Genomic DNA, 27,837 nt, shown 5'->3' on the forward strand with positions numbered 1-27,837 from the left:
AACAGATGAAGACAAGGCACAGAGTGCAGAGGTGAAAGAAGATCTGCAAACTCACAGCAGGCTGACAATACACCCAAAGCCCGTAGAGCCGTTCAGCTGCAGTCAGCCCCACATATTTTGTGTGTAACGTGAGTCGTCAGCCTACATAGACAGTTCTGGGTCCTGCCAGCATGGTGGGGTATAGCATCACAGCCCCATGAACTGACACCGACCCCCACCCCAACCCTAACCCCCAACCCCAGCAGCCAGCAAACTGCCGCCAGCTCACAGACTCACATGGCGGCGGAGTACATACAGGGTGGGGCTGGAACTGGGGCCTGTTTTGAACTAAAACTCAACTGTGACTTTACCTTCGGGACTGTAAAAACACCGACAAGCCATGGACAGGAAGCAGAACCTGAACCGAGCTGAGACTTTCTCCTTCGTCAACCCCTGGATCAGATATTTTCTCTTCTTTTTCAGCTTCCTGTTTTGGGTGAGTCGAGTTTCTCCTCCTGCAGCACAGGCAGCGAAGACAACGGGTCCTTAATATTTTCAGCGTACAAATCACCGAATCCCAGAGAATGCGGCTCCAAAGAAATACAGCAAACAAATAGCTTTTAAATAATTCATGAAAAACAATAATTCAGCCAGTATCCAAACGGCGAAGGCACCCGGCCTTCCCACTGCTTCCTATTTCACTACAGTTCTACATATATGGACACTCACATTGCACATAAGTCACTTTGGCAAATGTTGAGTGGTCCCATTCTTATCAAATCAGCTGAGTCACACTGAGCTATAAAACATCTGGCGAGCGTACTAGCCCCAATTTTAGTATGTGTCCAAGTGGAACTGGGAAGTTGTGGTGGAGGTGAGATTGTTACGCAACATGACGGCGCAGATTTGAAGTGAATCACTGCAGCGAGTAGTGGAAGTGGGAAAAAGAGGCGACACGTGACAGTCGATTCTTTGGCGTATCTTTCATTCTGCAAACTCGGCACAGAAACCCCCCCCCCCCCCCAACCAGGGATCCTTTTCTTTGGGAGGTGAGAGGAAACGCTCCGATTTCCTTTTGAACTTCTTTTTTCTTCACGCGTTATTAAGATGGGTTAGTAATTGAAACGACACCGCATAGAATCGAAAACAAATAAATGACACACATTTTCACTTTCCAAGGCTGCTCAAAAGTAGTTCCTCCCACGTCGCATCTCTACTTGATGAATAGTTAAACAGCTTTATATTAGAGGATGGCTTGTTGGCATTGAGCCATACACAAGCTCATTCTTCAAAGAGATTGATATCAGTTGTGTGTGAAGAGGAATGTCTATTCAGCTGCTCCCTTCTCACAGCGCTTCGTCGTTACTACTTGCATCATCCACATATACAGTATTGATGATGGATGTCATTCCCGTAGCAACTGGGGGAAGAAAAAAAAAACGTAACTCTATGAAATGCGGGATTAAAAGATAAACTTAATGAATACATAGGTAACGTGGTTGAACAGGTTTCTACTGCGTTCAACACTGTGTGGACTCGTGTTGGAAATTAATCTGTGTGGATTTTTTTTGGGGGGGGGGTTATACATAATATCAAAACACATATAATTGGTCGTGAGTTAATAAACAGACCCTGGACTGTTCATAAGAAGAGATAAAAAGGTAAAGGTGAGACTGTGATGTGGCCATTAAGACCATCCATCAAGCCTTTATAGACCTCCGTCCGCGTTCACACAAACAGATCATTAGGACTCCCTCCACTTTCCTCCCGCAGTCCAACTTGAACACACAGATCACTTGTGTAACTCCGCCAAGACCGTACACCTCCGTTATATACCCTATTCATCCAAAACAGTGAGGGTGCAAACACTGTACCGCACTCTTACTGTGTTTAGAGCCAATCAGCAATAAACTGCATCCCCAGCAGCCACACACAGCAGCCTGTGTTGACTTTGTTTATCAGACGCCGGCTCAGAAGTGAACACTGCAGCCCTAATCCATCAGGCCTTTGTCCCTGTGTCCCCATGGCTCAGTTCAGCTGGCTTTCACCTCCGCACACAATCCGCCGGGAGAAGCCCGATTCATCCTTTTGAAAAGCCTGAAAACAGAGCTGGAATACATTTACCGTGTAAGTGTGTCTCCTGTTGCAAATGCACACTGCCACCCGTGCGCACATAGGCACACACTATGGAGAACTCAGAGCCGAAGGTACACACATACACACACACTAATACACAACAGACAATACCTAAGTTAAAGAAGAAAAGAAAAAAAAATGCTTGAAAAAAAAACCTTGAAAAAAAAAAAAGTTGATCCAAGGAAAATGTGCATCATCCGCCTATTGTGTTTTGGCAGGGATTGTCTTCTGAAGGCAGATCGTCTATTCCAAACTGGTAAAATATACCATTTTAGTCCAACTCTTCACATCTCAGTATATAAGATATGGCTTGAACATGAAGGACGGTCAAATAAAATAGAAAACCACTTCAATTGCAAGTCGTTCCACGTAATAGGACCACCAGAGATGCCATACAAAGTTTTTCGATGAAACAAAACAGATGTAGACAGAAGCACAGTTTGCTGTAACATCAAATTATTGAGGAGGGAATCTTTCCTAAGAATCCGAAGGCTGGGAATAACAGCCTACGATATACCGGGGAGGAAAAACAATCAAATGAAGGAAGGGGAGTTGTGTTGACAAAGCAATCAGCTGGAAACTGTAATTCGACTTGTTCTATTGTGTAAAACCTGTTAGAGTGAAGTAGCACACGCACGCACGCACGCACGCACGCACGCATGCACGCACGCACGCACGCACACACTTCAGTGGATAATAACCACAATTCTTAAAACCAAGGTCAAGGTTTCTCTCCAGAAATGAGATCATTCATGGTCGAAAGTGAAAGAAAGACGTTTTCAACCATGGGAGTTCTGCTACACAGAGAAATATCAAGTGGACTGAACATGATTCCTTGAGTTTAGCGTTAACACCCTCCAAACTTGGACAATCTGTATGTTTTGTTGGTTTGTTGATGTTTTTTTTCCCTTCCTGTTGAAATCCTGTTGATCGTGAACACATGGCTGCAGGTGCTCTGAATACTCAGCACCTGAGAAAGGCTTAAAATCCCTAATCTAATCACACCTGTCATGGCTGACAGACTGGAAGAAACAGACTTGCTTCGCAACAAGATTTTTATTTCTTCTGTGAGTTAAAATGAAGGATAAATCCGGATGAATTTCAGAGCTGATGCTTGTTATTGGCTTTGCGAAGACGAGAAGGCAAACTTAGAAGTACCTGACGGGAGTTTTCTTTTACAACACAATGTTGATGAGTCTTGCAGCGAGCCAGAATATGCAATAAAAACAAGGAATTTAATGCTGTACTGATATTTATTTTTCTTCTCTACAGGTTTTCTCCTTGTTGATTGTTGCTGTTGGGGTTTATGCTAAAGTACAGAAAGCTACAGGTATGTGTACTACCTGCACATTTAATTGTATTCCTGTTCAAAGCATGCTTGCTTTCAGAATAATTTGACAAGAAATCATATATTTTTTGTTATTTATTTTCCCATAAAAAACTGAATTTTCAAACTGAATGTGATTTAAATAAGCTAAAATGAACAGAAATGACAGTTGCAGGCCTATTCATAGGACCTTTCCAGCTTCTCACCAGCTCACCCTAATAATTATTTTATTGCTTTTGGCTCACCAAGCTAAATATTTAAATGTCTTCTTAAATTATTTAGGAGGGAAACTCTCAATGTAGCTTCCTGCTGCTTCACTTGGGTTTTAAAATACAATTATTTATAATGTATTTATGTATTTTACCCAGTCTACTACTTGTGAATTAGCTTTAATGTCTGTAAGCAGGAGGATTGATCTATAAGGGGTTAACTGTAAATGTGAACAGCTGGTGACAACAAAACTCATCCATCCATCTTCTATAGCAGGGTACACCCAGGACAGTTCACCAGTCCAGAGACACACTCACACCCACAGCTACTGGTGATTTAGGATCACCAGTTAAACTAACATGCATTCTTTCTTGGGCTGTCGGAGGAAACCAAAGCACCTACCTAGCACATACGGGGAAAAAAAAAAACAGTCTGGATTTGAACCCATGTTTTTCTCACGATGAGGTGAGAGACTGCCGACTACTACAGCACCGAGCAGCTCTCAGAAAACAGTCTGGTGTGAAATCCAATTCAATTTTATTTCTGTCGCGCCAAAAACAACACGGTCATTTCACGGCACTTTCACAAAGAAAAACCAACAATTCCACATAAACGAGCGGAGGAGATGGTGGAAAGGCGAAAACTCCCTTTTAAACAGAAAGAAACCCGCAGAACCAGACTCAGAGGTGAAGGGACAGAAAGAGAGAAAAGGACAGAACCAGAGAGCAGCCAGTGACATGAACTGGTGAAACATGGTGAGTGAGGAAGCAGAGAAGCTGTCTAAACCTCTAACGGCTTCATTAGAAAATGGTCCGGGGGGGCCTGAATCAGCTCTAACTGTAAGCTTTATTAAATAGAAAAGTTTTAAACCTCACCTTAAAAGTAGAGACTAATCTCAGCCTCCCCAACTGAACCTGGTTCCACATGGGAGGAACGTGATAGCTCTGCTTCCCATTCTACTTTTAGAAAACCTAAGAATGATGGAGCCTGGTTGTTATGAGCTGTATAGGTTAAAAGAAGGATTTGAAATTCTATTCTAGATTTAACAGGAAGCAATTGATGTGATCTCTCATGCCCGATCTGGTTAAATTAAAAACAAACAAAAAAACGTACGCCGCCTCTGGTCTTAGAGCTTGATTGAGAAATGGCAGAAAGAAACCAATTTTATTCTGGGATGAATCAATCAGATTATGCGTCTATACCCATCCCACCCAAACGACAGGAAGTGCCTAACATGGCATCACGTTGCTTCAACATCACGCGACCTGATTCAGCTGCGCATCTGTGGAGCCGTCACGGTTGGTACTGCTGGGTTCTGACGTTATCCTCAGTTTACCTGGCCTCCTGATTTTTACCTTTAATTTGTGATGTGCAGTTGATGCAGTGCACAAAAAAGATTAACCTGAGCTTAGCACTCGCTGATTACGCTGCTGCATCTCACATAATCCTCATTAAATCATCGGTGAGTTCAGAGAGTGGAGACAGCTAGTGTAGGTGGGGACAATGTGAAATAGAAAACGGCATTTGGGATGGAATTAATTCAAATGATGATGTGGAATGAGGGGAGAGAAGGAGCGGGGAAGGGCTGAAGGTGGGCAGCTACCTAAACAGATGCTGTTTTCCCGTCTCTCCGCCAGATACGGTGCGGGACACGTTCCTGATCGACCCGGCTGTCATCCTAATTGTGGTGGGGGTGGTCATGTTCTTCATCACTTTCTGTGGCTGCATCGGAGCCCTCAGAGAGAACATTCGCCTCCTCAAGACAGTAATAGCCCTGACGTACTCATTACTAATACTGGCTGATTACACTGCATCCAAAGCCAAGGCTGTACATCTTCAGGCACCACAGTCAACCACTTCACTTCTGTCCTGTTAAATCAGATAAAAGTTTAACATTTCCCTCTTTTCCCTATCCTAGTTCTCCTTCAGCCTGACACTGGTCTTCCTCACCCAGCTCGCCATAGCAATTCTGGGATTCTTTTACTCCGATCAGGTATCTGCGATCGTACGCTATGGCCGAGTTACTCTATAATATGAGGCTACTGAAAGGTCACATTTGGTCTCCAGTTCTCCTCCACAGTGACACCGACATCGACCCTGAGCAACATTGATTTAGTATATTCTGCCCCTGCTTTTGGCACATTCTGCACATTTTCTAAACTACATTGTATACAACCTAATAAGGCGGGTATCTCAATGTACAAATGGGCCCACTGGCCCCCCCAGGGGTGTGTGTGTGTGTGTGTGTGTGGGGGGGGGGGTTGCAGCACAGCACAGCATGCACAGAGAAAATGAGAAAGGTGCACACTACGGGTTTCCAGTGGAAATCAGTGTCAGTGTCGCTGTCTATAAACCCTGCAAATGTGTCTGGCTGGTTTCGTGGACTGACTGAAGAAAAAGAAACATGAGCTCGTCTCTCTGTAGCGATTCGAACAAGTTTTTTCCTCCCGGTATAGTTACGATGCGAGGACGCCGTGACATCAAACAAAGTTTGAATAGGGTGAAAAACACGAGCAGCCATTCAATCAGGTTTTATTGTGGTTCAGGGTGTTACGGCAATGCCCCATCGCTGGATTCAAAGTGAAATCGAGCTTGCTGAAATGTTCCGTCCTTCAGAGGAGTTGCTGTAGACAAAGAACGACATTGAATACACCGACGGTTTCCTTGCAGAACTATTTGTTGCCTGGATGTTACTTGAGCCTCCTTGTTCTCGGCAAATCATTACCAGTTTGTGGATGATAAATAATTTTGAAGTATTGAAGGGCGATGAAAAGCCTCATTATCACCTCACACATAATAAAATTGAATAAATTCGCATATATATACACATGCCTATGTACTGTATATCTCATAGCCCCAATTATGACTCCGGTGATTGATTTAGAGCCTGCAGAGATTGGAAAGCTCCCTCTTCTAACATCCACTTATCTCCTTGAGTAATATCCCATTAAGGCTCCTGTGGGAACAACAGCACAACACCCGGCCCCTGACATCCACGTGAGGTGGCGAGGTGCCTGACGATACCTCTGCCCTCCTCTCCCTTGTGTTCCCTTGTCAGCGCTCGGACTGCCTGCTGCTAAACAGAGCAGTTTAACAACCCTCCCAGCATCCTTCCCCGCTAAATGATTCAAATGCTTCGGCACTTCAAAGTGGAACTAAATGTTCCATTTCAACAGATCCCTTGAAGGAGACTTTGCCGCTAATGACATAGTGTGACAGTGGGCTCCAAAGCCCACAAGCAAGCTGCACCACGTGGAAGGGAGGGATTCGTGGGGGTGCAAATCCTCGCACGGTTTAGTAATAAAAAATCCCCTCGGGATAAATATCCGGGCTATTTTGATAGAGCTCGGAGTATCTGTCAACATAACCTGTTCCAACACGGTCTGCAAAATGAACGTCTCACGGAGCCTTCAGCAAACCACCCAGTCATTTGGAGCAAGATGAAATTTTAAAGTTCAACTGCTTATTAGCGCACAGTGCTTTTATTAACATATCTTACATCTGGACTCAGTCACTCTAACCATTGTTTTCACTCCCTTAAAAGGGACGAAATGACAGAAAAGCTAAATATTAGCAATGCAAAGATTCACCAACGCTGAAAAACAATGAAGATTTGATAAAAAAAATTTGATGAACAATGAGAGCTGAGAAACAAATGGGCCTAAACGCACAGTTTGAATTGGTGAGAATTCATTTGAAATCCTCATTACGTAATTGATATTCAATCAAATCAGTGCATTCACGCTTCAAGTGACATTTTGTTCATTCACCTCGTGCGAGAGAATCCCCGCAATAAAGCAACAAATTCATGCTGTAATCCACTGGAGATGCAGAGTTTTGTGTTCATCGCATGTATTGATTTCAAAAGCATAAGTGGGATTTCTTATTTTTCATTATGCATGCTTCACTCCTGCAGTTCTTCTTCTGCAGCTGTCTATAGCTTTGATACATCCCACAGTGTGCATACACGATGCAAATAAGATGACAGCATATGTCCCCTTTAGACGTGTAATATTATTTGCTCAGCTTTATAGAGACAGATACACGGGCATGGAATACGCAATGAAAACACTAATGCTGCACAGTATATCTTTTTACGGCCTAAAAACTAATTTTGTAGCATGCATCCCTTGGTGGCCATTAATAAAAAATACATAAGCTGTGCAGCACAACAATACATAACTCCTGTGTATGAAAATGACAATTATAGTATGATTAAAACCACCCGATTAAGCATAAATACAAGCCTGACAACTTCTCGGAAAGCGTTTTAACTTGGATTTGAAATGATCCCCGATATGATCCATCCTGAGCTCAGACAGGATTTCCAAAGCGTCTGCCCAACGGACGTTTCACAAAAAGACACTCTCTCCATAAATGGACCCCGAGTAATTAACTGAGCCAGAAAAACCTGGGAGGCTTCACCATGTCACTGAGCACCTTAACAGCCGAGCCATAAAGACATTTGTAGATAGTTCTCCTCTGGCTATTCAAATGAAGTTATTAAAACTTAACGGACATAATTTTTTAAAATGTGAAAGGGCTGATATTAAAGAATTTTTCTTTTTTTTTTTTTTTCTGCGCAAATCTTCTCTTTTCGCAGACGCAGGACGCATTGGGGAAATTTGTGAAGAAAGCCATTGTTCACTACAGGGATGACCTGGATCTGCAGAACCTGATGGATTACATCCAGAAAGAGGTGCTCTGGCCAATCCCACTTATCTGGTGTGGCTTGAGTTTTGTCTGTAGCCATCCACATCACACGGGCCTTCACATTGATCACAGCTAGTGGTTTATTGAATGAGGCTGCGCTTTAAACCAACAAACCACAGCCAGTGACCTCAGAGCTGTAAGTGTTATGTTTATTTATCACTGGGCTTTGGTGAGGGTTTTCCACATGAGAGGTTCCATGTTAGATACAGTTCCTGTACACGGTGGGTCTCCTCATGTGATATTCCTCCTTCCATCTGTGCATACTGGCACACTTAAGAGCCCGGGTTTTCCCAAGGGAGAAGCCCAGACTGGCAGGATGTACAGCTCCGACTCAGACCATGTTTCTAAATATACACACCTGTGCTGGACTCTCCCCTTTGCTTTTTTTTTTTCTCCTCTCAGTTCAAGTGCTGTGGGTGGAATAACTACACCGACTGGTCCTGGAACCTCTACTTTAATTGCACACACGAGAACCCGAGCTCAGAGCGCTGCGCCGTGCCTTACTCCTGCTGCACCCCAGTTCCCGGAGAGGTCCGTTTTCCCCCCGTCTCAACACACATCATGGTGAAATGTTTGCATGCAAAACCTCCGCATTCACCGCTTGAAAGCAGCGCAAAACTAACACAGTCTCCTGCTGGAGCATCGTCGAGAGGTGTCCCCTTGTGTAAAAGAAAACTAAGAAAAGCTGTTGAGCATGAAAAGAAAATAGTTCATAAGGAGAAGAGCCCTCATCAGGTCCTCGTCCTCTGAAGTGCTTCTAATATCTGAACCGTGACTAAAGAGAGAGAATATAATGGAATATTCGAACATTGGAACAATTTTTTTCAACATTGACTCAAAACCTGAGAATCACATCAATAAAGCTGCATCAGCAGGCGTAAAAGGCAACGTTTAAAATCCTGCTTGCTAACCTCATGTTTTACTAAATTGAAAAATAGCTTAAAAATTAGGGAAAAACATGCAACAACTGCTTAAAAGAGAGCGAAATTGTTAAAATTTAGTTTTTAGTTAAAAAGTGAGAAGAAGGAGAAGAAAAAGAAAGGTGAAACCTCTAAAATCAGTAAAAAAAAACAGCTGAAAATGTCATGAAATGTTTCCCATCCTAAATTATAATTGAAACTTCATAAACGCAACATAAAATATAATTTTTGTCCGTGTTTCAAAACTCTCTATGTACTGTGTATGAAACTTTAGAAGCTGTCTCAGCCTCATTTCAAGGATTAAATGTGTTTTGTGGAAAATCACAAAAACAAATGGCTCTGTTGGTCATAAAGGCGACTAAGGAAGAGGATTACCGCCAGAAAAAACTGACTTCAGACTTTTTTCTCACAATTCTGACTTATAAACTCAGAATTCTGACTTTTAAAGTTTCACAGTGGCCCTAACCCTCTTCCCCAAGGTTGTAAACCTCTGCTCTATGCCTTACTTCTGCTACACTCCTGCTCTTACAATTTTCTTTTTTCCAACGAGGCGTTAACGTTTCACAAAAAACTGATAATTAGAGTCAGCGTTTAACACTTCTACATGGAGGTGCGTCTGGCTAAATTTTCACTATAAAAAGATTAATGTGCAGTCATTAGATGAGTCAAATTCACATCTTTGTCTCCAGGTTTTCTGCTTAAGCACATGTGTAAAGCAGATCTACTTTCATCAGCACTTCACCAACCAAGTCTCCATTTGGATTATAATCAAGATGTGCCCCCCCCCCCCCCAACCCGAACACACACATAAACTATCCATTCATAAATTAGCTGATGATTACACGTTCTACATTAAAACAATTATTCATGAAAGGGCAGCTTGCAAAATGCTACAATTAAAAATATTTTTCTGACAAATGAAGCCGCAAAATGATTAAAAGTAACACCATTTGCACAAAGTTTAAACTTCACTCTGACTCCAGCATGTGTCCCATGTGAAAAAGCAAATGAGCTTCCACATGCAATGAAAACAATAACTCAGGAAAACAGTATTCTCTGCTTAATCAGAGCTAATTTAGCAGGGTTGAAGCTGGAAACATCGTCACTATCCATCATTAACTTGCTCCGTTGTTGAGATCAGTGACACATTTGATCAAAGTTTGTTAATTAACATCAGTACAGCTGCACGGGCAAGCGACAGACTCAAACTTTAAAAATCTGCATTTTCTGAATTAATTCTTTTTTTCTTTGAAATGCTGCTCAGATCACGCCGTGTCTTACTGCACTCCTGTTGTTTTCTGTTCTACCTTTGTACACTTACATAAACTAAAATTTTTTGAAAAAATAATAATAATAATAATTACACGATCAGCATTAAAACAATTCTTCATAAAAGGGCGGCTTCCAAAATACTGACTGATGTAAAGCCACTAATAAGTCAGAGAAAGAGATTACTTTGTTCTCCTTTAGTTCTGAACCTGCATAGAAAAGTTTACGAACCTATAATCTCTCTTTTTCCAACGTAATTGAGACGTTTCATTTGGGCAAAAGCAAACAAGTTGACAATAATGGACACATATTGGAAGAAAATAACTTAAAGCAGGCCTGACCTCTATGGGATTCACAAAGATCATGATTGTTGTGATAAAATTAATTCATCACAACAATCTCAAGCTTTCGCCTTTCCATCTAAAGTGGATCAATTATTCAAAAACATCTTAAAAATATCTATTATTTAATAGTGTCTCTAATATACACAAAGGTAAGCTTGCAAATTAAGGAACGAGAATCCAAAGCGTAAAGAGAAAGATGAATCGGTCAAAAAGAAAAATAAGAGTGTACGATACAACTTCATAGAAGCAAAAATAAGAGCTGAATGCATCTTTTGCTGTGAAAAACTGGCGAGTGAACGTTGGAAATTGCAACCAAACACCCCGAGACGGTGTGTAGACCCAAAGAGTTTATCCTCGGAGAGAAGGAGCACATCGCTGCAGAACATAACAAAGAGACTGTATTTCACGTTGTGAGGTTCCTTCGCCTTTTATTTTGTAAATGTATGTAGTGTGGTGGGGAGGGGTTTTGCCCGTTTGCAATGGTATAAATGTGGGTCGCTCCAGAAAAAGGGTTATTTTAATCACTGGCTTGTAGAACCAACATGTGGAGAACAAGAGTTCAGACTGAAAACATCAATAACCTGCTTCTCAGGCGACATCAAGAGGCACTTTTGATCAAATATTGTGAGTCGCGTCAACACAGCTGCAGCGGTGTGTGTCCAATGACAGAAAAAAAAGTTTGAAAGATCGACATTTTGGTCTTTGAAAAAGTGCTTCCACACGTTCCCCCCATCAGAGGAAAACGTCATCAACGAGGCAGCTCATCTTACAGATCCACCGTGTCTTTTCATTTTTAATTAGAAGAACTACAGTGAAATAAAATATCCCTCCTAATTATCTCTGTGACAGACAAATACACAGCCCGTCTTGTTTGACTGTGTCAAACAGCGTTTTGATTATTCTGACACTGGATCTGTACACAAGTTTTGTCGAAAACAGCTGCAGTGGTTCTTTTGCCCGGAGGCGACAGACACATGCAGGTACAAACTGCTGCGGTACGGCTTTCTTTTCCTCGGGGTTCAGGAGGCTGACAGACACAAGACTGGTCTCGTAATGACTGACCGGCTCCGTCCCCGTGAAGCTCAGACACAATGACTGTGGTGTGACTTTGAATGTCTTGAGTGAGTCATCTGCTGAACCCAAGAGATGATTTGCATCTTGGTAGAAAGAAGAGAAAAAAAAAAAGGTGCAGAATAACACTATCGCCATGGGAATAAGCTGTAAAATGAAGCCGGACTGAATATCAGCCAAACGACAGGAATGTAACGGTCTTATCCATCATACATCACACAGTACCCACAATTGTTATGCTAAGTGAATGATTGCCTGTAGTAACATTATCAGGCTTTGTTGCAACGTTGGCAGTGATGATTTCCCGTCTTCAAATTTCAGGTCCTGAAGGTTTTACGATTTTATTTAATTTTTTCCCCACGGAAGCAATGATCCTTATGCATAAAACTGAGACATGTGCAGATGAGGATGTATGCAAGCCCACAAACTGTATATATGTAAATACAGTGCTCATACATGCATGAATACATGCATGTGCCCTCACACAAAGATGCACACCATATCACAGTCTAATCTCACATCTTGGAGGCAGCAGTTCAGCTTGAAGGCCACCACTGACAAAGAAAACTGAAGGTTTTATGTAAAGGCATCACGTTTATATTGATTAAACATCATGCTACACTGAAAACACATCATAGCAACCTTTTTCTTCATGGCTGAAAGAAGTGGTGGGGGGGGGGAAGAAATAATTAAATAGCGCAGGACTTGATGAAGTGCTGCAACCTGCTGGTAGCATCCTGTAACTGCATTGAAAAAAAAAACTGCCTCCAAGTCGTTTTACGTTTTACTGTTTGCAGCCACGATATTAACAGTTGTGCAAAGTGGCGGAGGACATGCTAAAAAGTTTGAGTTTATGAGGTGATGAAGATCATCACACTAATTTTTGTCTCTGTTTTTCCTCTTTGTCCATGTGCTGCACAGACAGTGGTCAATACTATGTGTGGCTTCGGGGTTCAAACCCAGAAATACCTTGAGGCCAACAAGTCGATCTACCCGGTGGGCTGCGCAGATAAAGCAGTGATGTGGATCGAGTCCCATCTGTTGCTGGTCGGGGCCCTCGCCTTGGGTCTGGCCTTGCCTCAGGTAACGTCACGCATGCGCTTAATCACCTCAACTCTAATTGGCCACAGCGTTTTTGCCACAGCCAACCTCAGACCCTTCGGCGCCAAGATGACTCTATAGCTTTGTCTTAAATAAGCTCACAGACACAAGCGCCAGTCAATACAGGTATCAACTGGAGGCCCACTGGATTGAGCATTAAGCGATCGACATATTGACACCATCTGCTTCCTCAAAGGCAAATTTACAGAGTGAGTTTGGACACAAAACCACCCAGGAAACACTTTATCAATCAGGACCCTGTACCTTGCTTGAAGCAGCCCACATAGAAACGTCAAGTCTGCGAGCGTCCAACAGCTTTTTCTGCCCAAGCTCCTTTTGTCTTTGTACAAAAAGCAGAAAAAGGAAAGAAAAATCAAATCAAAAGTCAAATTCTCCAGGAAACCATCATGAGGCGTCAGGTTAATGTGAGGCCACTGGAAGAGAAGTGATTTAAGATGGAGGTTTTTACCTAGACAGCAATAACTAGGCACAGTGGGACAATGAAACTTTAACTGCACATTATTCATTTATAAGACCGCTCTAGAGCGAAAGAGCAGGTTAATCTGCAACCAAGGTTGAAATCTGCCTGTGATGATATAATGTGATCGCATGTTGTGAGAGATGATCCTGAGACTTAAATCCCAAAGCACTAAGTGGTGTCAATTTGCACAAGTCGGTCTGTTTGATTAACCATGAAATCTAATTAGCTGCCTCCTAATAATTAATCCACTTGCTTATCAAAATGATTCAGGTGACGTTCTCGTGCAGCGTGCGGCCTGATCGCGTTCAGTCTCATCTCTGATTGGCTCCCCGGTGATTCTCCTCGAGTGTGAATCGCCCACAGAGTCTCAGTCTTCTAAAAAAAAAAAAAAACAATTGCATTAGTGCTCGTGCAGCTCTGATGTGCAGCAAATCTGACGATGGAAGTTCTCTTCTTTTAGTCTGGCATATCCTCGGTAAACACCATAATTGGATCTGTCTGTGTAACGGACCACATTTAACTCAAACTATTAATTATTGAAAAGCCTCGGCTTCGGCTGTGTTTGCCACCAAATGTGTGTATCGTCTTTGTGTGAAGAACGCTTCGCGATTCCACTTTTATAGCAGTGCTGTCAAAGCCGTTTTAATTCAGCGGCGACGTTTGATCTCCACCGGGCCACACGAGTAAAATAATGACACAATAAATTTGTTCTCGTGTGACAATTGACAAGACTTTTTTACAATAACCACGAGAAGCGAAGTGAAAAAAGTGGAATCTGGAATCTTTGCTGCAGTGAATCAATCCACACTGAACTGCAAATTCCCCTGCCAGTTGGAAATTGGAACCACAGAGTTGGCAAGTTTTAAATTCACCCTGTCACTCCTGGGGATTGAACCAAAGAACTGCACAATCTGGGTGAAGGGTTGTCAACCAGAAAGCCCGTGTCCCAAAACCGGCCTCCGGGAGGCGGCGAGCCGGCCACCAAACCGCCAAGCAAATTGTAAAAACATCAAATTAATCGTAGATTAAAAATAAATAAAATATTGCAGACGGTTACACAAAGACGACTTTCGAAAATCACCGAAAAATCAAGATTGTAGCGTCTGGTGGTTCTGACCCAGGTTATCCCCCAGGGCCCAGTTTCACCTCAGGTGTGCTGAACTAGTAAACTAGTACCAGAATAACCCTGACAATAACTACAATTTCAACACAAAGCCAATTTTTAATGAAACCTTCTGGTGTAAAATACAGTGAAATGCCCCAAAATCTTCCACAGTCGTTTTGTAGAACGGGCCTTATGATTGACAGGAAAAATCTTATAATCATGCTTATAAAGTTCCGCTGGCAAATGAGCACTGCAGCACCCTTGTGAGGGACCTTGGGATGCTCGGTACGGGCCGTACAGTTGCTGGGAGTCTGTTCTCTAATCTAAAGTGGCTGCTGCTGTCCTCCAGATTGCAGGCATTGTGCTGTCCCAGATCCTGATCTCTCAGATCCGAGACGAGATTACCTCAGTGTTGTGAGCGCGGGCCCGACACAGGGGAGGAGAAGGGAAGAAAACAACTCGCAGCGCTTCATTCAACTCCTCTGACATGTGCAAGGACGTCTTTGTGTACCGCCACCGTATCACTGCAGCGTAAGAGTAGATGATGTAACGTGCTGTTGGCCCACAGGCGTACACTGTTACAGTCACTCACTTGCAAAGTGCCTGGTGTTCATTCTGAATACGCTTTTTTTTTTGTTTGTATTTATACCAACATCAAACTGAATCCTTGAAAGTATTTATTTTTTAAATGTGACAAGTTTGGTAATAAAATCCAGTTTAATCAACTGAATCAGACATTTTCTATGTTTATATGTTGAACAGGTGTGTCCACTCACATTCAGCACTTTGGCAGTGTAGCATTAAAAAAAAAAAAAAAAAAAAAATCATAGAAATATCTTCAGCATTGATGTCAAGTCAGTCACGTGAAAAATAGTTCCCCCAGAATCACAAATATTTCAGTACCGAATAATTTTTAAAGAAAATGGAAAAAAGTGTATTCATATCATGTCATACGAGATTAATTGATTTTTAAAAAATTTTTTTTTATTAAATGCTGTTTTCTTTTTTCCATGTGTAACGTGATTGTGCCAAATATATTCATTAAGTCACATTTTAGTTCATAATGTCACTTGTCTTGACTGCGGAGCAGGAAAATGAAAATAAAAATGAAAAGTGTTCAATTAAAAAGCTATTACGGTGTGAAAACATCAGAGAAGGGGTATTTTATTAATTTTTTTCTAATACATCTCATGTGGCTATTTATTATTTCCTGATTATTTCGTAATGAACACTTTGGGTCTTCATGCTTGAAGGACATCGAGTTTTCTGATAGGGCATAAAAGTTTTCAGCTGTCTTGTGTGTCCGTGCCAAGTTCCTGCCGGTGCGTGAAGCATCTGAAAGTCAAACACATCAGTTTACGACCCCACTTTGATGTTTTTATTAATTTTGGGTGGGGGGGTGGGGGGGGGCACCTTGCCATTCGCCGCTAGCCGTGGAGAGCCAGAGTTTTCTGCATCAAACGACGGGTCAGAGGGGAGTCGGGCCTCACGGCTTCTCGCTCCACCAGAAGACATCTGGGGGAATTCACAACACAGATTCAACGAGATTAGGAGCTGAAAGGCCAAAGCAGATCAATAATGAAAGTGCAACGCGAGGTGCAGACATAATGGGAGCATGACGACGACTTGTGCGGAGACAGACAGCGAGAGAAAAGCAGGGCGGACAGAAGTCCCAGCAGCAGCTATACGATCTGATGATGAAATCCAATGTTTGGAATAATGCAAGAGCTTCCAAACACAACCTCTCGAGCAGACTCACATATACAAAACATGAGATGTAAAGCTGTGAATATCTGAGGGGTGTGACGTTTCACCTTCCCAGTTTCCGGTGGTGTTGATCATCCGATTTCATGGCTGCGTGAATGAGCAGCTGATTGAACACGTCCCTCTGTAAACAAAAGTGCACAAAGCCATTAGTGAGAATCGCTCACTACGCCGTATCATCTTTCTGTGTTGGACTGCATGTTCACTCGTGCACCTCGGAGAACGGCAACAAAAAAAAAGAAAAAAAAAGAAACATAAAATGCATAAAGTGTCCATCAGCATCCATCACTAAGATTCATAATTCATGTGTCGTTGCGCCGCTGCTGCACGTTCTCATGTCGTCTTCTTGGACTGAAAGGCTGTAGCTTTTACACACCAGACTCCTTCACCTCTGGCTCGATCTCGCTTCCTCTTTTTAAACTCAAGTGAAAAAAACAACAACACAATATACAATGACCAATGACCCCCCCCCCCCCCCAAAAAAAAAAAGCAAAGCCTCAAGGCTGAAAGCTTGTGAACCTTGTAAACAGCAAACCAAGGTTTGGTTTTGATTTTGATTTTTTGTTGAATTTTTCATGCTTCCTGTGAGTATTCACTCATGTCTGCAGACGTTACCTGGGCATCGCTCCCGCCTACGTCCACCATGCGGTAGCGTAGAGGGTACAGACGCTCCACAGCGTGCTTGTAATCGCCCTGGTTGTAGTCTATCATGGCCTGACACATTGGTATGCCCATAGTCTGAGCCAGCTGGTGTTGCTGATTGTCCCCCGGCTCCCTGAGTAGGAGGAGAGGAAGAAGAAGAAGAAGAAGAAGAAGCGTTATCTCTACCTCATGCGCTGGGTCAATGCCAACAAAGTTGCATTAAAATAATTTTTGGTTGAATGCTGAATTTCATAATTGAAACTCAAGCTTATTTTACATTTTTTCTCTGGTTAATCCCACTTACTAAAACCTCAGTTCTGAAAATGTGTGTATGTATTAATAAAGTCATTTAGAGTTTCAATCACTGCAATTTCTTTTTAATCATGATTCTTTTCAAATAATTAAGAGACAGTTCCCCTCTTTAAAGTCTGTGAAAGACTAATGTGTTTTGAAAACTTCATATAAATGTAAATTTAAAAAAAAGCTATGCCGTGGCAGATTTTGAGAAAACTAAAATTGTGAGGTCAGACTGAATTAAGAATCGCAGATCTGCATCAAATTCATTTTGTCTTTGTCTGTGGGATTAAACCTGAAGGGAAAATATCCCCAGTTGGACTGTGGACTTTGTGCACGTCGGGTTTTTAGTTTGCATGTTCTCTCCGTGCCTATTGGGCTCGTTGCAGACTCGCGTTAATCTTTCGGACTCTCTTCTGCCTTCAGCTTTCACAATCCTCCACCTCCTCTGCTGTTACACCTCGTCCACAAGGATGGAAATCAGTGGCGGCTGGAGAGAAATTTCTTAAGTGGGGCTCTTCATTATTATTCGATTTCAGCCAGTGTTAACTTAATTTAAATACAGTACGTTTATAAACCACATTTACAACAATCTTGCCTTTTTTAGATTGAGAGAGGCCCCCTAGTGGCGAAACATCATAGTTCTTTTAAACAGCTCGTGAATAGAGAGACTTATTAAGACTCTTTTATTAACATACTAGCAAACAAATACAAGCAGATGCTTAATTAGTCTCTTTTTGAAAATGAATATGCTTTGTTAGTCTGAGTTTAGGGGAAACAAAATGTATATCAGGTATATTTTCAAACAACACGCCATTCATTTTATAATGCTTTGAAAGAAACCTAAAAAAGAAAGGTGCAAAATAAACAGTTTTTTTTTTTTTTAAGCGGTTAGATTTTCTGTCATTAATAAATATGAGCATATCTAAACATTTAAAAACATTAACAAATCTGGACCCCGTTGCAAAAATTCCGAACACATTCCTGTTTGTGTGCATATAAAAATAACTAAACTGGAGAAAGTTGAACCTGACCTGCAGGTCCAGAGCCCCGGCGCCCTCTATTGACCAGCCGCCACTGAAGTCATACCAAATAATCTCCAACAGACTTGGCAAAATTTTACACTATTTTTTTTTATTATTCGAAAATGTCCACGTGGGCGGAACGTGGGCGGTACGGCAAGCCGCCATCCATGAAACCTTCTCTGAGGCCTTTCTGTCCCCTGTCCTGGAAGCTCCAGCGCCAACATCCTTCGTCCAAAACATGAAGTATCTCTCCTCAGCACATGTCCAGAGGATCTCAACTTGACCTCTCTGCCTTTATCTAGTTTGTCTGCCATGGGTTTGGAAAACCAACAAAAAAAGGATGAGATGATGCATCACACTCGATGCTTCTTCTGCTAGTTTGCATGTATAAAAATAAAATGGGCGACAGTGTGTTTAAGCTGATTTACAAATGTTCCACACCAAAGATCACGTCTGACATGACCTCCTTTATTGCTCCGACATGTTGGGGTACTTCCTCCACCATCACGTCGGACTCCATGGTATCACATTTCATTTTGTGCCTGTGGGGGGGCCGAGAGCTCCGTCCCACTCTGCGCCGCAACAAAGGAAAACTTTAAGTTTACATTTTAAAAAAAAAGGTTTTCGTGGCACTATTTTACCGGTCCTGCCCACTCAAGATGAAAAGTCTGTTTGACACTCAAATAAAACCGTCATTGAAAAGCTTCTGTTTGCACAAGATGTCAGAACGCGAGACGAACTGCAATTCAGCATTTTATTAAATCGGGCCCTAAATAGAGAAATGATCAGATAAATCTGCAGGCTGGTTTATTTTCTCCATTGTTTTATTGACCTCTGAAAGGAAGAGCGACGTTCAGTTCAAAAGAGTCCAAACTGCAGTCGTTCTCTGGGTTGTTGTTGTTGTTTTTTTTGTTTTGTTTTTAAATGTGAGGTGGACTTTGGAGCCAGATTTTTGGAGGAAATTGTAAAAAAAAATACTTAGAACATATTTAGAACAACACGACATCTTCAAGGCCATCTTTTCCTTTCTTTAAATGGCAGCTGTTATGTGGCGCGCGCAGGCTGTTCGTGGTCAGTACACTTCGACCACAGACCTCCACAGAGACGGCAGCTGCTTCGGCGGGACGAGGGCCCTCCTCCTCCTCCTCCTCTCCCCCCCCCCCCCCCCCCCCCCCCCCGACTCCCAACCCTCTCTCCATCTCGCATCCCACGCCGAGCCGCGTTTCTGGTCTCGCTTTTACATAAGCCGCTCTTACGTAAGGTGGGCGAGGAGGCGTGCAGTGAGGGGGAAGAAACGGCGCAGGACTCACTCAGCCAATTCCTGGAGGCCCTCCAGCAGACGCCGGGATGTGGCGCTCTCCTTCGCTCCCAGCGACACCATGAGGAAGTGCAGGTCATTAAACAAGGTCACGTGATCCTCGGTGTGAGGCCGGGTGACCTGGAGCAGCTCCTGCCATCGCTCCTTCACACACACGCCTGAAAAGTGCAGCGACAGGAATATACTTGAACCCGTTCTAATAAAAAGAAAGTCTCGTGAATTGATCTGAAATCAGGTGGCAAGCAAGAGGGTGGCATAATAATCTATAAATACAGAAAACAAATGTGTCTTGTAGTTTTAGTGCATTATTACAATATGATGGTCTAGTGTGAAAATTATCTTCACAAAAAATATTAAGTTTACAAAAATGACGTACGGTTCAAAATACCATGAAAATGTATTTGATTTGCACGATTTTCTGCATCTGGGGTTTTTGACAGTTGTCAAAATCTGCCCAAATATTGGAAGCTGTCTTGAACAGGCTGGATTGAACATGATCGGCCTCCAACGTCTTCAGCCGATTAGATCTTTTGGTTGCTGCTCTCTCCTGCTCCGGTTCCACCTGCTCCTCCCACGGCTCATTACTACGAAACCGAAGCATCAGGCCACGTTCACACGACAACGTTTTCAAGTCAAAACAAGTTTTTGTGCTTCAGAAAAGTTTCACGTTGACACAGGAACGTTGGAAGACGATGTGCGTTTACATTGGAAACACTGAAAACGTTGTAGTTTTCATGTTGGGCCACTAGTGGGTGCTGTTGTTTGCTAGTATGTGTGTGTGGTTTCATTACAAAAAACAGAGGTAAACGGTAACAATGTGAGAACACGGACGTGGACATTTAAATGGCCTTTTTTGAAAAGTTCTACCTTAGGAGTCGTTCTCAAAAATTTTCCACAGAAACAAGCATTTTCAAAAAGTTGCGGCTTCTCATCCTACATGTTGCTCCTGTTTTCTCCAAACTTCATCAAAACACCATGAACTCACTATGAGAACCCGATTATCACACGACTTTCAGATCTATTTCCAGGTCTTAATATAGTATATTAACTAAATAAAATAAAAAAACTATTGTATCGTTCTCTTTTAAGGTAATAAGCCACCAATTTATACGGGAAAACAAGAGACACAAAGGAAACTGTGGCAAGAGGTCCTGGTAATTATACTCATTTCTCCTCGAGCACGTTGAGTTACAGACTAATTAAGTATGATAACAGAGATTATCTCGCCTCATTAGCGGTGTCTCGTCAGACCACGCGGGCGAGAATTGTCGTAAATTACATGTTAAAGCGGCCCGTCAGCCCATTAGCAACACGCCGTTGCGGTATTTCCTCAAGACGAGCGCCACTTTCCGAAAACCTGCGAAAAGCCCGCAGGCTTGTTGAACTTCCCCCCATCTTACCTTCCATTTCCAGCCTGCAGAGCATCGAGCTGGCGTCAACAGTGTCCAACATGGATCCTGAGGCTTTACAGCGTCTGAATACCTTCGGGAGACACAGCCCACTTTCACTATCCCCCCGTCACGTCACGACACGTTTCAGAAGGAATCAAATTTTAAAAACACGTATGTTTTGTTGGACTCCCCCGACGCGGCCCCGTTGAAACATTCATGAAAACGCCGGCGAACGTGATGCAAGAATTCCTGTTGTGTTCAAACTTACAGCGGCGGTAAGTAACATTACGAAATGTCCATGTTAAACGCACAGGACATCAGCGGGCTCCGCTTTCTGAATGCCTCTCCTATTTTTAGAGCGTCTGAATGAAAAAATAATCAGCTCTGGCAGTTGACACCGAAAATGGGAGTGGGTGGCTCCTCGGCTCTCACATCCCTCGTATGGATTTGACTTCCATCTGCTCACACTTGCCCTCTTGACTCTCGACAAGCACAACACTTTGCTTTTAGCCCGCGTCCCCGGTGTACGGAGGATTCTTGAAAGGATTTCTCAGAGATATATCAACAAAGTTTTGACGTAAACTAGTTTTTTTTTTTTTTTTACTTAGAACCAACCTGATCGTCGAAGATCTGCAGAGCGGCTTCGTATTCCCCCTGTGAGGCGGGGAAAATATCAACTTGAAAAATGAGCGAGGTTGATAAGTAGCGCTTTGCAAACACAAATTAATCTGGAAAGAAATAATCAACTCCAGCCTTGAAATTGCCCGTGGGGAATCGACATCATAAATACGAGTTCCACTACTGCCAACTACTCGCTCGACTGAAAAAAAAAAAAAAACAACCTCATTATGGTCTTTACCTTCTCGATGAAGTATAGAGCCCAGTGCCAATAGTTGTGACCGGCCAGCATATCGCATACCTGGAATTAAACATTACAGATCTTTTCCTGAGGCTATTTCGGCTTTAATGCAGCGGTGCTTCACAAGGTTACTCAAATGGATCCATCAGGAAAAAAAAAAGAAAAAAAAAGTGGTACCTGCCAGTCGTTCTCTCTACTCTCCATGAACTTTAAGCCCTTGTCCAACTCCGCCTTCATTTCACACACGTGGGCTACGGAGTGGACGGACCACGCATCATTGGGGGTCAGGGCGAGACCCTGCACATCGGGAGTTGGAAGGGGTTATAGTATACATCTTTTCAACACTTTCACGTTGGTCAGGAACGTTGCATTCAAAGTTTATTGCTTTTCCTTGATTTTCAACCTTTTGAATATTGGCTCACTGGCTCCGCCCACACATGCCCGTCTCGGCGAGGGGAGGAAGTACTTCCTCCCGTGGTGCCAGGAGCCAGGGCAGAGCTGCCTATATAGGGTTTGATTTCTGATTGGCTCGTTGGAGCGACACACTTTTTAAGAACTGAATCAAGCCAGGGAGAGAGAGGACAGATTTTCTTCACTTCCGGGGCGTCATTCACAGGTATGGGGACGATTATCACTGTTGGAAAACCAGTAGAAAGTGACTTTTGCCTAATATGAGCCCTTTAAAACAAGAGGGAGTCATCCAAGAGAAATCCCTGTTTCTCAGCATCGTAATACGACATTTCAAAAATGATTGCACGCCAAAACTCTCTGCTACCATCTTTCATTTTGTTCCACAATTTGCCTTCAAGTGACCCCCTCAACCTTTGTTTCTTTTGTTTTTTTTTAAACCCGGCTCCTCTGTATGCATTAAGCGTTTCAGCCCTGAAGAGTCGGGCTGCCGAAGGTCGAGATGAGCTGCTTGTTATTGTTGGTTTTTTTTGACAGCAAATTACTTGCAGAATTGAAGTGACCCAAACAGAACTGGAACACCCCGCCACAATAATGGCGAAAGTGTGTGTGCAACAGAATATAATGGAGGGAAAAAAAAAAAATCTCTCACCTCCATGGCCACTTTCTCAGCTTGGTCATAGAAGCGAGTCTCCATGAGACCAAAGGAGTACAATCCTTTTAGATAGCTGACAGGAGGAAGAAAAAAAAAAGAAAAACGTTTTATTATAAAAGCGTCAGACTGAAAGAACTTTTATTCATCTATGCATTTTATGTAAGATGATAAAAAAAGGTGCAGAGAAGTGAATAGAGAAGTGGTCAATATGACACTGCGGCTCTTTGTAAAGTGACTGCGGCTGCTGATGACAGAGTTTATGTGTTGTGCACTGAATGTATTACAGCTATATGCAGCCATGCACTCCCATTATATGTACAATACACTAACACCTAAAAAGGTATACACAAAGCACGGAAAAACAGAAAGGATAACGTTTTTGAAATAAGAACAGTGAAGTCCTCCTTAACGCCCTGAACCATTTCACCACGAAACAACATTTTAATTAATGCAAAATCATAATGCTGAGCTGTCCTCAGATGACACTCTTAATAAAGCCCTATAAACAGTCACATTCTCCACTACCTGTACAAAGGCATGTGTGGTTTCCAGTGGGGCAGCACCCTGGCCACAGAGTCCCTCAGCGGTATTTGGGCTCCCATGTAGAAGTAACCATCGTGTGAAAACTTGAGGGCCAACAGATCAGTGGGATGATCAACCAGGATGTCTTCCCACACTCCGCAGGCTTTTGGAAAATTCCTACAAGAAAAATAAATATATATATATATATATATATATATATAAAAAAAAAAAAAAAAAAAAAAAAAACAGGCACAGCTCCGGGATGCAGAATGAGCGAACCACGAGAATCAAGAGAGCTCAATACGCTTTGTGAGGGGATCAGAAGTATCCCTCCAAGACAATATCCAGAAACAAAGTATATGTGACAACACTGTGGGGGAAATAGGACGCTGCTGATAAAATACAAATAGGACTCTTCAGACCGGGTGAAATTTAGATACAGACAATAAGCTGCTCGGGGAATGAATGAAGATCACCTGATGTATAACAAGGTTTTTTGTTTTTTTAAAGTTATATTCAAACGGAATCATTCTTTTTTTAAATTTCCCATTATTATATACTATTTCTGTGTTTGTGTTCAATGTGAACAAACGTGATGTTTCACGTCATTTTGATCATTTGGATAATTGAATTGTCTCTCTCTGCTGTTTCTACGATGAGCTGCCATCTTCCGCCTGATATAATAAATAACATTTTTTACACATTATCGAACTAGTCCAAGCCAATTAATCTCAGATGCATGTTTAAAGACTGTGGGATTCGAGCAGGGAGAACATGCAATCCCCACACCGACGGCTAAAGTCAATTTATACTGTATTCATTCATTATCTAACTAATCCTCTCGTTATCGCAGTGTATTTAATATCATTATTGTCCAGGAACATTTGTTCTGCACCAAATTCACTCAGAAATTGCACTGTTTTTTTTATTATTTCAACATTAAGGGAAGTTTGAAAATCACTTGATGGTGGAGTGATAATAAAGTCCACTACAATGTGGTGATGGTGTTTGAAATGTGCACACATTCCTGGTGTTTGTGTTTAATGTGGTAAACGTAGAAATATTTAAAAGAAAGTTCAGGCCGCTGCAAATATGAAAGTTTTTCTTTATTTTTTTTAATTGTAAGTTTTTGTTGGAAAATAGGCATTAAAAATAATTCTTACGTCATTAAATAGTCTGCAAATGTTTCTCTTGGTGCTTTAAGGTGAAGCTCATTTCATCATTTTAATTTGCCGCCATCACAGTTACAATAAACTCAGTAGTTAAAATGTGATAATTAGGAGTTTTAATCTCCACTTATTTCTTCTTATCGCAAATTCCTCTCAAATATTAAATGGGAAACGTCACGCTGGGCAAAGGAATTTACCAACCAAGATTTATTTCCTCCTTCCGACGGTGCCCCCGGGGAGGCCCCGCCTTCCCCTCCGGGAAATAAAACCCCCACCGCCCGGGGTTATTTTCATGGTGAGAATTGTTCCCCTGCTCCTCCTGTTAAATCCCTCTGTCTGGCCTGTGTGTTTCTGATCTTACCCACGTGAGAAAAGCTCCATGGCTTTGACGTGCAGCCGCTCCCGGGGAGAAATATCCTGGCTGCTGGCGAGCTCCACGGTCCGGCTCACGGCGGCGGCCAGACGGGCGTCCAGCCGGGGGGAGCGCCCCGTGGCCACCAGCTCCAGACCCGTACTGATCACATTACCCATAACTGCCAGACATAGAACAGCAGTCATTAAAAATTCTTTAAAAAAAAAAAAAACACTGACTCTTTCCTTTATGGACTTTCCCTCGGCAATAAACTGAAAAATCACATGATCTTGGAACTTTCCTGCTGAGACAAAGAAACGCTTAAGATAACTACTGACTTACTTTCTCGGTACTTTCTCGCAGTTGTAGCCATACTACTGTTGTACTGAATTACAAGTAAACAAATAAATGTTGTCAATAGCAGGGATCCAGTTCAATTCGCCTGTATAAACATTCAAATTTCTTAGAGAAACAATAAAATCTGAGGTGTCAAACACGCATAACTTCAGGTTTCACACACAGAGCAACTTAGAGGGTAAAATAACAGCCGAATAACCTTTAAATTTGAACTTTAAAGATTTTATTTGTTCTGGCGCAGAGTATATGTTGTTTACGTTGTGTCCACTACTCTTGAGCGGTGTTAAAAATTCAATGTTTTCTTTTCTTGGCGGTGGTGTGGCGTCTGGATCGGAGCCTCTGGCGGGCCGGTTCTGGCCTCGTGTTTGAATCACATGACGATAAACAAACACATAAAAGCAAGATTTTTTCTTTTAAAGGACTAAACTGAAATCCACTTGTGATTTTAAAAGTAGATTACAGTGTGAAAACTACACTTTAAGTTAATGTTTTAAAAAAACAACAACACTCAGATCAAAACATAATTCTGGTTATTTTCTATTATTTGTTACTTCCAGCTCTTATATCTCAGCTGGCTCATTGATGCGTTTCATTCAATTAAATCTTTAGTCCAGGTTCGTATGGACGTGGGGAGGATGGAGGAATGTGATTTATTTTTCTTTTCAGCAGATCCATTTTAAAAAAAAAGGAGGCTGGAACCTTTTGAGAGCAACACTAATTGCTGATCGTGCACGAACGTCAACATTTGAAAAGAAAATTATGCATTTATGCTGACAATGAAAGGAGCAGCTGACCTCTGCTCTGTTTATATATTTTTTTGTAGTGTGAAAATGAAGCACCGATTTCTTCCCCCGTCGGAGGAGTTCATTATTTATTTATTTTTACCAAAGTTGGGATCGGCTGCCTGGATAGCAGAGATGCATCCCTCCAGTCCTCCCAGGGTTTCATCGTTGCGCCATTTCACATACTGCAAGGTAAACACATCAGAGATCAGATGCATGGGATCAAAAAGAGAAACTTTAAAGTGAGTTTCAGGCAGACGACCTGCGTGAGGATTGCATCGTAGAGTTTGCACGCCTCATTGCTGCTGGTGGACAAAGTGAGGCCCTCTGCTCTCCATGCCTGTTGGGATGCCAGAACCAGCAATGTATTAAAGTTCACATTCACACACACACACACACACACACGTTGCCACGGAGAAGTTTTCCCTCCTGCATGTCGACTAGACCTCGTTTCAAATCCTTCAATTCCTAAAGGTGAGTGGCTTATAAAGTTCATTTATAAAAAAGTAATTAAAACGCAAAGCTGGAACTACTATTACGACAGGAAGTAGAAGACTCAACCTTTTACCTCCTGCTTCACTATTTCCATACTTTTTTTTATTTTATTAGCAGTACAACTGAAGCTGCTTAGGATCATGATAAATTACTAATAACTGCACTTTAGAGATACAGAAGGAATTTAATACTGACGTTAAAAATACAGAAATTGTATTCATCCTCTTTGCAAATAGGAAGAATTCACTCAGCCTGCAAAGCAAGACGAAGGAATGAAGACATAAACTCAATATTTAAAAAGAAAAATTGATTTATAAGTGTAAATATCAAAGAACTGCAGTTCTGTGTGCCACCCACCCCGGGTTTCAGTCTCGGTTCACTACAAATTCTCTGGATGCGCCCCTGCTGCTGCAAACCAAACCCAACCGCACTCACGTACAAAGGACTGCACAGCTGGAGATAAATCTATGGATGTTTTTTTTTTTTTTTTTTTTGCGACTCTGGCTCTTTATTACCAACCAGGCTGCGCAAAAATAACAGAACCCAAACAGGAAGACTTTACGCATATGGAGCCATAGAATTACGCAACAGCAACAAGTAAACCAGCTGATCATCTTCACACAGAGCTTTAAAAAAAACCACCCCGTTAAAGAGGTATTCTCAGCTCATCTCTCACCTGACAATCCCTGAAACTTGAAGCGTTCATATCTCCTGCAGACTCCAAACTTTACGTTCCAGACTGCGGCCGCCGAGGCGCAAAGGTGCGTCAAGTTAAGGGAAAAACCCACAAAGACGCGGACAGGATGTCACGGTTTTATGGTTTCACTTCAGAATATGTGCATGTGCAAAAGGCGTGATTGTGCTTGTAAAAAAGTTTACAGTCGTAGTCCTGAAAATTTATACTCGGCTGCATCACCTCGAGTGTAAGAAGTAACAGCATTGTAACTTTTGTTTTGTTACTTTTTCACTTTTGGATTTTCATTTGTATGTGGTTAGCTTCAGGTTAGCTATAGGTTAGCCATAGCACCCCCAAGAAATATGACATACTTTTTTTTTAAAGTGATTTATTAAAATTTTCATCCGTGTGAATATTATAATTTGTTGCCTGTTTAAGTAATATAATACATCAATAAAACGTATCTGGTTTT

At 42.1% G+C, this 27,837-nt stretch overlaps 2 protein-coding genes across 2 annotated transcripts; one reads left to right on the forward strand and one right to left on the reverse strand.

Annotated features, from left to right (window-relative positions):
• Nucleotides 1–268: 268 nt before the first annotated feature.
• tspan33b (tetraspanin 33b) lies at nt 269–15,803 on the forward strand. The gene is made up of 8 exons (XM_080475309.1): nt 269–475; nt 3,388–3,445; nt 5,290–5,417; nt 5,571–5,645; nt 8,256–8,351; nt 8,768–8,896; nt 12,891–13,052; nt 15,006–15,803. The coding sequence occupies exons 1-8, from the start codon at nt 380–382 to the stop codon at nt 15,072–15,074; spliced, it is 813 nt and encodes a 270-aa protein (XP_080331435.1). The 5' UTR covers nt 269–379; the 3' UTR covers nt 15,075–15,803.
• On the reverse strand, nt 14,757–27,527 carry ttc38 (tetratricopeptide repeat domain 38). The gene is made up of 15 exons (XM_080475307.1): nt 27,366–27,527; nt 26,457–26,534; nt 26,298–26,379; nt 25,065–25,236; nt 23,538–23,711; nt 23,010–23,085; nt 22,127–22,246; nt 21,950–22,009; nt 21,706–21,744; nt 21,100–21,181; nt 19,692–19,857; nt 17,036–17,195; nt 16,471–16,544; nt 16,070–16,171; nt 14,757–15,991 (listed from the first exon to the last, which is right to left on the reverse strand). The coding sequence occupies exons 1-14, from the start codon at nt 27,393–27,395 to the stop codon at nt 16,084–16,086; spliced, it is 1,401 nt and encodes a 466-aa protein (XP_080331433.1). The 5' UTR covers nt 27,396–27,527; the 3' UTR covers nt 14,757–15,991; nt 16,070–16,083.
• Nucleotides 27,528–27,837: the final 310 nt, after the last annotated feature.

The sequence above is a fragment of the Lipophrys pholis genome (assembly GCF_963383615.2).
Source record: "Lipophrys pholis genome assembly, chromosome: 11".
NCBI classification, from domain to species: domain Eukaryota; kingdom Metazoa; phylum Chordata; class Actinopteri; order Blenniiformes; family Blenniidae; genus Lipophrys; species Lipophrys pholis.

What these genes read in the sequence shown, in the direction of transcription:
- tspan33b (XM_080475309.1), top strand. Translation starts at nt 380, where the DNA reads ATGGACAGGAAGCAGAACCTGAACCGAGCTGAGACTTTCTCCTTCGTC. An exon ending in TAAAGTACAGAAAGCTACAG is followed by an intron (nt 3,446 to 5,289) that starts GTATGTGTACTA and finishes TCTCTCCGCCAG; the next exon opens with ATACGGTGCGGGACACGTTC. An exon ending in GCACCCCAGTTCCCGGAGAG is followed by an intron (nt 8,897 to 12,890) that starts GTCCGTTTTCCC and finishes TGTGCTGCACAG; the next exon opens with ACAGTGGTCAATACTATGTG.
- ttc38 (XM_080475307.1), bottom strand. Translation starts at nt 27,395, where the DNA reads ATGAACGCTTCAAGTTTCAGGGATTGTCAG. An exon ending in ACGATGCAATCCTCACGCAG is followed by an intron (nt 26,380 to 26,456) that starts GTCGTCTGCCTG and finishes TTTACCTTGCAG; the next exon opens with TATGTGAAATGGCGCAACGA. An exon ending in CTGCAGGCTGGAAATGGAAG is followed by an intron (nt 19,858 to 21,099) that starts GTAAGATGGGGG and finishes TGCACTTTTCAG; the next exon opens with GCGTGTGTGTGAAGGAGCGA.